Source organism: Limulus polyphemus, unplaced genomic scaffold, assembly GCF_000517525.1.
Source record: "Limulus polyphemus unplaced genomic scaffold, Limulus_polyphemus-2.1.2 Scaffold3054, whole genome shotgun sequence".
Taxonomy (NCBI): domain Eukaryota; kingdom Metazoa; phylum Arthropoda; class Merostomata; order Xiphosura; family Limulidae; genus Limulus; species Limulus polyphemus.
In genome coordinates, this window is record NW_013668664.1 from 70,302 (window position 1) to 82,559 (window position 12,258).

The 12,258-nt window shown below is 32.8% G+C and overlaps 1 protein-coding gene across 1 annotated transcript in view; it reads right to left on the reverse strand.

Annotated features, from left to right (window-relative positions):
* Positions 1 to 12,258, reverse strand: part of LOC106468564 (glutamate receptor 1-like) — a 33,731-nt gene that overhangs the window by 6,905 nt on the left and 14,568 nt on the right. The window contains exons 4-9 of the mRNA XM_022396898.1: positions 11,172 to 11,422; positions 5,973 to 6,107; positions 5,321 to 5,521; positions 2,684 to 2,791; positions 1,650 to 1,760; positions 511 to 708 (exon numbers count right to left, since the gene is read on the reverse strand). Of these exons, the coding sequence (XP_022252606.1) occupies positions 511 to 708; positions 1,650 to 1,760; positions 2,684 to 2,791; positions 5,321 to 5,521; positions 5,973 to 6,107; positions 11,172 to 11,422 (1,004 nt within the window). The remainder of the gene's footprint in view (positions 1 to 510; positions 709 to 1,649; positions 1,761 to 2,683; positions 2,792 to 5,320; positions 5,522 to 5,972; positions 6,108 to 11,171; positions 11,423 to 12,258) is intronic.

Consider the following 12,258-nt stretch of genomic DNA (forward strand, 5'->3'; position numbering starts at 1 on the left):
TATATCTGTGTGATGAGATTATAGTTTAACGTGACATCGTTCTTTTATACAGATAGTCAAGAATATGATGTGACAAGCCACTCTAAATAAGTTTTTCATAAAAAAATCAGATCAATAAATTTTCATTCATTGCATTTGTTTCGTATTTTCTTATATACCTATACTTTGATTAAAAAATACGCAAAATAGAAATTAATTGTGAATGAGAATGAAAATTGAGGTACAAATTACATGATTTCCTATAAGTTATTATATTCGATTAGTGCGGCTCTTTTAAAGAACACATTAACCGCACTAATCGAGGGATTCCTGTACTCACAAAAACGAATGGTAACAGGAACTATGCATAAAAGAAGTACTGATTAATAGATTTAAGCCGAGACTTTATGAGTAAAACAGTGCAGTTTGTTTACTGATCAAGTTTTTGTCATGCCGAATACTTATCACAGTCAACTACCTTAGCATTTTTTTAAAGCATCTGATAAAAGCTTGATAATATTAAACACAAACCTTTCGAATAAGTTCCCCAATCATTCCATTCCAATTAGATGAGTTTTCAATTGTACTGCCATAATTTCCATCTTTTACCAGCTGCAGTTTATATTTAAAATTCAACTTTTTGGCTAAAAGGTCAGCAAGATCTTTACAATAGCCTTCAAATACAGGATTTTCACTCTCAGGTTCTTTAAGCATCAAATAAGGTTTCTCCTAAAATAAAGAAATAAATTTAATCAGTTCTTCTTCTGCTAAGACAATGAGTTACCTGATTTTTTATCATGGATGTTCTCCTATTGGTTTCCAATGCTTTGTTAACTTTTGGTATTCAAGTTTTAACTTTTAAAGTATTATACTGTATATATAAATAAGTGCTTCAGAAACACTTTTGTCTCTCATTGTCCAATATGTTCCAACTGACAAGTTCTGGTATTAATTGACAGAGATCTCGGGTTGTTACTTGTGTGTGTGTAGGGGGGTGGGGGCAAAATATAGACCTGAAAGTCTTATCTTTACACACCTCAAAAACTGCAGTTCTTCACCTATTTTGGCATCGAACTGTTATTCCCACCTACCATGACTACATTTTCTCTCAAGTTATTCCCGCCTACCATGACTACAGTTTCTCTCAAGTTATTCCCACCTATTTTGACTACATTTTCTCTCAAGTTATTCCCATCTTCCGTGACTACATTTTTTCTCAAGTTATTGCCACCTACAATGACTACATTTTCTCTCAAGTTATTGCCACCTACAATGACTACATTTTCTCTCAAGTTATTGCCATCTGCAATGACTACATTTTCTCTCAAGTTATTCTTAACTACTATGACTAGATTTTCTCACAAGTTATTTTTACCTAGCATGACTAGCTTTTCTCACAAGTTACTTTTACCTAGCATGACTAGATTTTCTCACAAGTTATTTTTACCTAGCATGACTAGATTTTCTCACAAGTTATTCTTACCTAGCATGACTCTTCCAATGAATTATCATTATATTTTCCTCCCTAGTATTTTTTAATACCAAATAAGCTGGTAATTAATTAATTTACAAAACAACTTATCAATATGGTAGAAATATTTTTTACATCAAGCCAAAAATGTCAAATAAGTTTTACTGGATAACTGAGAACTTATCTGTCGTTTACTTACCAAAATGCTCGAGATCACAATTACTTTCTCTGTAGCTTGTACATGAGCTACTTTTGATAATAGTGGAGTACGTACAATTTGTAAACCATGATCATCGGACCATGTTCCCACCTTGAAACAAAGATAAGTATTTATGAATGATCTATTACAACTGATATAATTATATCTTGGCTTGTACATAATATTTCTGAAACTTATGATTATAAATATGTAATTCTGTTAAATTTATATCAATTATCAGTCTCTTATATCCTAGCTTATAACAATGTTTCTGTGATACACTACAGCAAAGAAAACAAGTATAATTCAGTGAAATTTGAAAAAGAGAAACAAATTATATCCGGTGCATTGAAAGATAAACAAGAATGACAGAAGTTATTTAAAGAAACAGTCTGTGATCAATGATATTAAGTAACATACACCAGGTGTCAAACCAAACAATCTGTTGCAATACTAATTGTAAAAACCAACAATACTATTACATGTACTCACCATTAAAACAAATACAGCATCTAATGCATATTGGATGTCAAACCCAACATTGTTTCACACACACATATCAAATGAAAAAACAATGTTACATGTACAAATTACCAAAACCAATAACTGGTGTATATATGTCAATGTTTACACCACCTATGTGTTACATGTACAATCTATTAAAATCATTAACAAAAAGTTATATTCCCAACTGATAAAAATTTTAAACAAATATAGAAATCTTACAATACATTTTCAATTCATCCTATACTCTTATCAGATACCACTACATATTTTTTGTGAATCATATAAAAATAAAGGTTTCAAAACTGACATTCCAGACATTAAGTAATGGTAATCATATAAAACAATAGAAGTATAGGAATAATGATAAAAGTCTAAGTTAGAAACATACTAAAAGTTTGTTTGTTGTGAAGCACAATGGGCTATCTGCACTGTGGCCACCACAGATATCAAAACCTGATTTTTAGCATTATGAGCCCTCAGATAACAAAAACATGAGAACTAATGCATATGAAATTCCCCACAAATACCTGAGTGTGACCTGTTGGCACAGTTTCCATAATGTCCAAGGTATAGCCACGACGATGACCATTTGCATCAAACTCTATATTTTTTGTTAAGGCATTTGTCAGATGAATCTGAGGGAAAAATATTCTTTGTTTTATTTTGATTTTAATGAAAGCAATGCTTGATCTATTAAATTGAAAGTATTTTATCATACACTGTTGTGTGTGTTTGTCTATTTGATTTGTTTATATAATAAGTCATTATTATGAAAGTACTAAACACAGAAGGTGTTCCACAGAATTGAGCAAAATTTCTCCACAAATATTAAATTATATTTTTTGTAGATTTATTATTGATTTGTACAACCTAAGTTGCAGAACTATGCAACATATAGTAAAGTGCATTGCCACAGAGTTATGTCCCATTAAGTCAAACACATGCACATATATTTCTACATACTTGTACGTCACAGCTGAGAGGATAAAAGAGGTTTGTTTGTTTGGAATTAAGCACAAAGCTACACAATGGGCTATCTGTGCTCTGCCCACCACGGGTATCAAAACCCGGTTTCTAGGATAACAAAGGTAAGATGAAAGGAAATAGTGGCCTACAGAATCCATCAGTATATAAAGGAAGATACTATTTTTGTAATTGAGGAATGTTAAACTATTCTAGATTCCATGTATAAATGTTTTAGCATCTATTTAACATTTGTAGTTGCTGTTGTTTCAACAACTGGAGTTCACCTTGAAGGTGGTGCAAGCTGTGTGGGGTTTCTTGAACTTACCTTCCTCAGCTTCATAAACGATGGGTGCTAGAGTTAAATCTTTTGTTTCACACATTGATGTTCTCCATATCTTGATTTATTAAGTTCCTAGGTATTAAAGCTGTCATACATATTATGTGTAGTACTTAATTCCATCATTTGACAGTGATGAGAACCAGTCTAGTAGTGCTCCAACAATGTAATGTTCTAATTACCTTCGTTTCAAGTTAAAGGTTATATATGTAACAGTGACACAACTCTTCCAATGTGACATCTTTCAACTTAATTAATCTAATGACTGTGCTTCTATCTCAAGATGGTATAAACTGAGAATAGTCTTTGATGACTTTTGAGTCTTTCCCATTTCTGTATGGAGTGTTATTAAATATTTTAAGTTATCTTCAATGACATTAATACATGTTAGTTTACATACTGTATGAAGCTATGTGTGCTCTGAGCCATGATAGCCTTCTTTTTACTCTTTTAATACCCTTGACATGGACATAGTAACAAAACCAAGCACAAAAAGCTGTCAGTACATCTTGATAACTTCCATACAACTTAAAGGTATATAATTCTTATGAAATAATATCTACAGTTTTAACATATATTTCTTCTAGCTGGTCTAGTTGATCTTCATTAATCACCAAATTAATATTATGATTATCTTGAATGCAAAGCCTTTTGAACAATGACTAATCACAGTATTCACAAAAACAGTACTTTATCCTGGTGGTTCAAGCAAACTTACCTATTCACGTGGCTCAGTAACCTTAATATAATATTACCTAGACTCCATAATAATTTTATTAATACTTTACTCACATTATACATGAATATTTTAATCTTCAATTTTAATAAAAACATTGATCTCAGATCACTTCTGGATAGGATTACAACTAGGCAAAGAATTTTACATCCTCAGTAAGCTCTAGTTTCTCCTTTAATCTCCTTCATCATTAAGAAATTAGCTGTGAAATTTATTCTGATGATTAATTATAAACAAGCTGGACACAGGTTATGGTGACCATGACAGCTTTTGAATGATTGATTGGTAAGTGTTACTAAGGTGGGTAGCAAAATAGACAGCCCACTATTTATTCCTTCATTCATCTGTAAAATAAGTTTCATATGTATCCATCGATCAGAGAAATGTATCCTATAACTGGTTGTCATGGGGTAATGTTGGTTATACTCAAGAAGTGCATGCAATCACAAAAACGATGGTTTAAGCAGTTTCTGTTGCAGCCAATGACTGAAGTAACTCTTACTGAAATGTACACTGGCTGACAAACATACAAGCTGTCCTATAACTAATACTGTAACAGTATTTCCGGAACTGTGGTAAATTTGAATTTGTAATCCTCATCTCTTAGGAATGTGTCAATCTTCTCATTCACACATCCAATATTGATATTACTACATTTCTGATCAACTGAGCCAATAGAATTATATTTTACTTTCAGGTTTTTGACCCCATCTTGTATCCCCCCACCTCTAAACTTCTGATCATGAGCTAGGATTTAGATTCTGTTGCTTTTTTCTAATACCTTTTTATATTTTTATCTCATTATATAATTTCAAATTTTATGTCACTATCTGTGACCTTTCTTTCCCAGTCATGTTCACAAATGGTCTTAATATGTTAATATCATCAACCAGTTTTCCATTAGACCAACAATTATATTTATTGTACAAACTTGTGACATACAATGAGAAAGAAAATGCATTTATAATGCAGTACTCTGCAAAATATATTAAATTAGATACAACTTAAAAATTAGACTACATGACACAGAATAGAATATTTGATGGCATAACTTAGAAACCAAAGTATGTACCATATAAAAGAAATTGTACAACAAAATATTAGATTAGAAATCGTATTGTGTACCTCTTTCACATACTGGGCTATTACTGGACCATGTTCAAATACTACTGATGGATCCTGAAAGCAATCAATACCTGCAGTACCATTAAAATAGACTTTCCCACGATGGAAGTTTTCCTGGAAGATATCTGGTTGATCTGCAAGCAAACTTGAAATGGCTGAATGAAGCACATACAAGCCATCGTAGATCAAAACTGCTTCAACCTGTCACACATACAGGAGAATAAAAATATTAGCATAAAAGGATTTTATATTGGTATAATTTGATCAGTTTAATTTAGCATATATACAAGTAATAAAAAAGAAGACAATTATGTATTAGCATGTCCTGATGTAAATCAAAGACAGTAGCAATTCTAAACAGAACTTGGAATTATATATGACTGAAAGTAGAACAACAGAAGCTGTTAGAAATTATGTTATGCATACATGTAAATTTTTAAAGAATATAAAAACTGAAATTGTGATGAAATGAAATTTACAATTGTGGAATATAATTTCTGTTAGTTTCAACAAATTATTGTAGTTTAATTACAATGAAGTACAATGTGCTGCACGATATTCAGAGCATTATAAAAATGTTTTTCTTTAATGGTAGTACAAATTCCTTAAGTGAAACATATTTATTTTGTACTATAAAAAATCCTCAACCTACAGTAATTTGTTCATTTCCTAATTCTGGCCTTTTCCATCTTTCAAGAAATTTGTTAAAAACTTCATCATCTGTATTTACTAAACGAAATCCTGTGATATTCACTCCTCTCAATTCAGTCCAAAATTCGTCTACTGTCTACAGAAAAAAAGAATTACTTTTATGCAGATTATTCTAAAAAAAAATAATAATAAGCAATATACTTAGAACAATTTACTTTCACGACTAACTAACTAACTATGTCAAGTTTATTTTTAAGCTGAAAATATGCATCTTTGTAATCTCATTCATTACCAATCTTGCTTAATTATGATAGGGAGAAGTTAAATTGTTTCCACTTTCGGGGAGATATGTGCAAGATGAGGTTACCTCAAAAAAGTGCTTGTAAACATTTTTCTTAGATTCTTTATTATGGATGTGCAAAAAAAGCAGCATCAAAGTAGAAAATGCACTACGTTTTGTCACTGAGTTAAGTTTGGTCTCCCAGTTAGAATCATAAAGAAATCATGTGTGACTTTAAAACACTCTTACTAGACCTGTTTTCATGTGCAATAAGTTAAATCCTTGCCATGCCTTTAAAAGGTACATAGAGCTAGTGCTTTCGAACTAAAATTCCAATATCACAAGAGGATGAGAATGGGGACCAATTCCCACTGGGTGGGATACCAGTCCATCACAGGCTAACCCCGAACTAACAGTTGGTACCCATCATACAGCTGGGCAGACTGGAACAAATAGGGTAAAGCATGATGCAGGCCAGCCTCAAACTTGCAACCATCCAACTACTAGTCAAAAGCACAAAGACACTAAGCTATGCTGCCCCACTTCATACCTAATACATATTGCAGAAAGAAAAAGACACAGTTTTGTTAATTCCTCGAAGAGAAGGAGAAAGAAGTCAACAAATATATGTTAACTAGATAGGATGTACATAGAAGTTAAGGCCATCTATATTGGAAAACTGGGAGACCGTTGGATGAAACTCTCAATGAACACAATTTCTTTGATTGGAAAATTAAGGAATCACTTAATATAAAGAAATATAAACCAATAATGAATGGTTAGGTTAAATTAAATTACAGTTTTTGTAGATAATAACTTAAACATTACTTACTCAGTTTGCCTAATTATATTGAACTTTCCATTTACTATGTAAGAAAGTCTTTCTTTGTACTATAATAACATTTATATTATACTGTTACGTCTCCGTTTGTTAATTAACTTTCCTTAACTTCGTTCCGGCGAAACTTTAGCGACACAAGTCCTTACTTAATAAAACTGGTTTATTCTTTCCGAATACAACTTTACGATACACTTATTTTCAACAGTCGCTCTATAACAAACGCTATATCAACGAACGTCAACAATACTTCTGACTGCAGTTCAATTACTCACTATCTACACACACATTATTTCCCGTCACGTTGTCACCCTCTTTTATATACCAGGCTACTCTATATCTAGTAAATGCTAGAGCATTCGCCAAAGTACAGGATAGTTCTAGAAAGCAGAGGGCGTGAGAATAGTCACGTGATCTCGCTGGCGCAACAATACTGTTCACACATGTGCCAGAGGCTTTACAATAATATGAAAGATCAGATGCAAGATATACTCTTGTGAGTGGTTTCCAACTATGTTAAATCGAGTGAGTGGAGTTCATTACATAAAAGGCATGCTCCTGATAAAGGTGTAAAACTGAAACACTGAGGAAATAATACAACACTGAAAAATGCTCTGGAGTCACAGATGTTTCATCTATTCAGTAGTTTTTTTTTATGAAGGAATAGTTTGTGCTTTCATGACTTATCATAATTTTTGGTATTTTTCTGTCAGTTACTTGTCTAATCCAAATAAATTGAATTGATTATGGTCCATAAAACTATTAACTGCCTTTATTTCTTTCTTGTTCTACAGCAACAGTATCTGCTCTGCCCACAGTGGATATTGCTATATTGCTGCTCATTGTGCAATAAGGTCAACAACAGCAGTGTTCATCACTGGTAGAACAGATGATATCTAGAGTTCACAGCCTCTTCTATGCTGAAAATGAGAACTACCCCTCATGTGGGTAGTACTAGTTCTTATGATTAAATTTCATGTTTCCTATTAAGTCAGAAGCATAAAATTTAAACATTACTATACAGGATCTCAAGTGTGTCAGTTTATGCGTAGACATCTTGAGGGAAAAATATGCTGATCGTTTCACAAGTCCAGCAGCAGATGACCATCCAGTGTCAAGAAAGCAAGTGTACACAATGTGTTTGTCCATTGACATAAATAAATAGTTTTTATTTTGTATAACAAATCACATGTCCAGTCTGTTTGTTTCTTTGCTCGAACTCAGTTAGCGTAGTTAGTTTCTGATGTGTTTGATAAGTTATCCTCCCAATCCTCTAATTATAAAGAGGACCTAGCAAACATTCTTTGAGAAAACGCTTATTTACTGCCTTTAAGTTGTCCATATACGAAATCTTTTTGGTTCTTTTCTTGTCAGTGAGCGAGTTCTATTCGGTTATATGTTATAGCAAATTTCTTGTGGTTTCATCCTTGAGTATACTCTGTACATGGTCTTTACAAGAACTCAAGATGTTTCCTAATTTCAGTATTTTCTGAAGCTAAGTAGTTGGCCACTTTCTCACCATAGACAATCAAATTAGAATACTTTTGATTTGGAACACTTGTCTTCTTATTTCTGTTCTGTTGTACTTTAGGTTTATCTTCATTATCTTGTTCCTTGATTCTTGTTGTCACTTGAAGTTTAAACTCTGGTTCTGTAATCATTGAGTAATGTACATAGATTTTCCACATAAAGTCTATTCACAACAGGTACTCTACCTCTACGTAAATTACCCATACACCACATACTTTAAACTTTCATTCAATTATAGACTTGAACTGAGTTCTATCAATAGCTAATCCTTTCTAAATACTCAACAAGTTAAAAAAAAAATTAAATCAGCAGTTTGATAAAATTCTTTTGGCCCACCCCTTATTAGTCAGATAGCTATAACGTCTCCTATATGCCAAGTATGACTATTGAAGCTTCCTTTCCTACTTCCAACATTAAACACCCCCCTTATGATGTCATGCATTTTGTTAGAGTCATGTAATTTGATTACATAGATGTATCTGTACTTGGTTGCTGAAACAAAGTTTACAACAGATAAATTTAGCAACATACAGCTTTCATTTAGTTTAAACATTTACCAAGTTACAAAAAGCACACAAAGTAGTGTTACCCATCTGCTTGTTTCTTAATTTCCGGTTTAAATTCTTTCTGAAGAACTTCAGTGATACAAGTCCCTTCTAAATTAAAACTAGTTTATTCTTTATCGATACAACTTTGTAATACACAGAATTTCACAGTCACTTTAAACTTAACAACATTTATAACACACGCTATAAATCACAGTGATTCACACACTTGACTTACGGTGCCTACTGTTTGCTTGACTCAATTATCCATCTCTTCAATCTATCTATCTATGAAATCTATCTGCCCATATCACTGGCTTTCTTTGCCAGGCTTATATACTGTTACGACAGCGGAAGTCACGTGACGCTAGTAACACGTCATGAGATTCTAGAAAGATCATGTCTGTTCATGGCAACTCTAGTCTTTTCTATGCACCCTCTATTCTTGTATATAAGTGCGCCAGATAAAGCGAGACTATTAATCGGAATTGGAATTGCAGACAGGCAGAGATAGAGACGAACAATTGAGTCAAGCGCGGTAGTGACCTAAGTAAAGTGCGTGAATCGTTGTAATTATAGCGTGTGTTTAAGTTGAAGTGACTGTGGAAATTAAGTGTATTGCAAGTTGTACTGAGAAAGAATAAACTTGTTTTATTTAAGAAAGGACTTGTATCGCTAAAGTTTCATCCGAAAGAAATTATACGGGAAATTAACAAACGAACACAGAGACGTAACAGTACTAAAAAAGAGGGCGTCTAGCAAACACTGGGACATTAGCGGGGTTCCCCGATAGTTCTAGAAACTTCAGCGAGCATGCTCCCAGCGTCACGCGATTTCGGCTGTCGTAACAGTAGGAATGGGCAGAATGATGACCACACCCACCTTGAGGTTGCACCTTGTTAAAAACCACCAAGTGTTGTAATGTTAATCCGCCCATTCCTACTTTGTTTCGTCATATTTTAGTGCTCCCATTCGTACTTCCTAATTTTTGTATTTAAATTTTTTGACACTTTTCTACTATCTGGAGACAAGGGTAGTTATTTATTGGCGTGTGAATCAGTTAGTGAAGTTAATGGGAATTAAATGAAATATTTATTTAGTGAGTCAGCTCCTATTAACCAGTTAGTTCCTTGTCAGAAAAGTTATTCAGTGATAGTTATCTCATCAGTCTTTCTATTCAGTTACTTGGCAAGTTAGTTGTTTATCGATTGATTAACTTAGCGAAAAAATAAGTTAGACATACCTCTCGCAGTTTATATTGAACCGTCATATTTCAAGTAGTTTCCGAATCTACAATGAAAAGTGTTTATGAATTCAAGCCTACTATCTGAGCGTTGCTGTAGTAAACGTTTATTGAAGAAATAAATTAACTCTTATTGCTACGCGAATTGGATTTGGTATTATTTATGTTACGACAGCGAAGTCGCGGGACGCTGGGAGCATGCTCGCTGGAGTTTTTAGAATTATCGGGGAATCCCGCGAATCACCGAGTATTTGCTAGACGCCCTCTTTTTTAGTATATAAGCCTGACAAAGAAAGCCAGCGATATAGGCAGATAGATTGAAGAGATAGATAATTGAGTCAAGCGAACAGTAGGCACCATAAGTAAAGTGTGTGAATCACTGTGATAGCTTGTGTTATAAAGATTGTTAAGTTTAAAGTGACTGTGGAAATTCTGTGTATTACAAAGTTGTATCGAGAAAGAATAAACTAGTTTTAATTTTAGAAGGGACTTGTATCACTGAAGTTCTTCAGAAAGAATTTTTTTAAACCGGAAATTAACAAACAAGCAGATACACAACACTTATAACAAATATTCTAAAAGAGCCCGCCCAACAACAAAATATATTATAAGAGTATTTCAGTTATTAGTGGCGAATAAAGGACCTTACATCAAATCCTACAACTGCAGTTAACTTATTAAATTTCTGTATCTTATAAAGAAACAGCCTACGACAATATATTATGTGTTACTTTAAGACCATATTAAATAAAAAAGAAACTTACAGGATGAACTAGTAGGAAGTGGAAATTACGTTTCTCTATAGTTACATCATTGACGAGATTCACAATCACACTCTTTGCTAAAGTTGGTGTAACATCTAAGATGACGTGTTTTATACTTTCTCTTTCCGCAAGTTCAATTTGACGTAAGAAGTTATTTGTCTCTTGAACACTGGCTATCCTTTTGAACTCCTTTACTTCAAGATCAGTTATTCCACTGGTCAAATCAAGCAGATTTTGAAGCCTTTCAGGCCCTATAATACACAATATGCTTTATTAATATTTAATCCATTATATGATTCTAAGCTACTACAGTGATCAAACAACCTCAATACCACGTTACTTAAAACTATCATAATATAATAATAATTAATATTAAAAATGTTCTGTTTAGAAATATAACTTTATGTGCTTTCGTGTATTAAGTAACTTAAAAAGTAAAATAATAACGTCAATCTTATAGTATGGAATAATAACATGTACGTCCTACGTAATATAATGAATACAATATTGTTCTTATTTTATTAACAAATAAAACAAATCCACAGATATATTGAATATCTGTATAAAAGAACATCGTCACGTTAAACACTAATCTCATCACACAGATATATTGACTATCTGTATAAAAGAACGATGTCACGTTAAACTATAATCTCATCACACAGATATATTGACTATCTGCATAAAAGAACGATGTCACGTTAAACTATAATCTCATCACACAGATATAGATGAGGCAATTTCTCAGTACCGCCAATTATATGAAGAACAGAAAATTTTTCTGCAAATGTGACGGCTTCTATCTTCATCAAGGTCTGTTTCTAAACATTTTCCCTTAAATTCTCCATTAACCGTGAAAAGTTCTTCTAATTCTTTCTTCGTCATCTTCTTATGCTGGCGGGTAGGTAAGATTTCTTCACATTCATCAATGTCTTCATATGCTTTCTGAGTGTCCAAATTTATAAGATCCTTACTGGTTAGTTCTTCTGAATGAGCTTCTAGCAATTCTTGCACATTTTTATTGTCAATCTCAGCGAAGCCAAGTTCTTTTCCAATATGAGTAATCTCTTTAATGACCTCTTCTGTA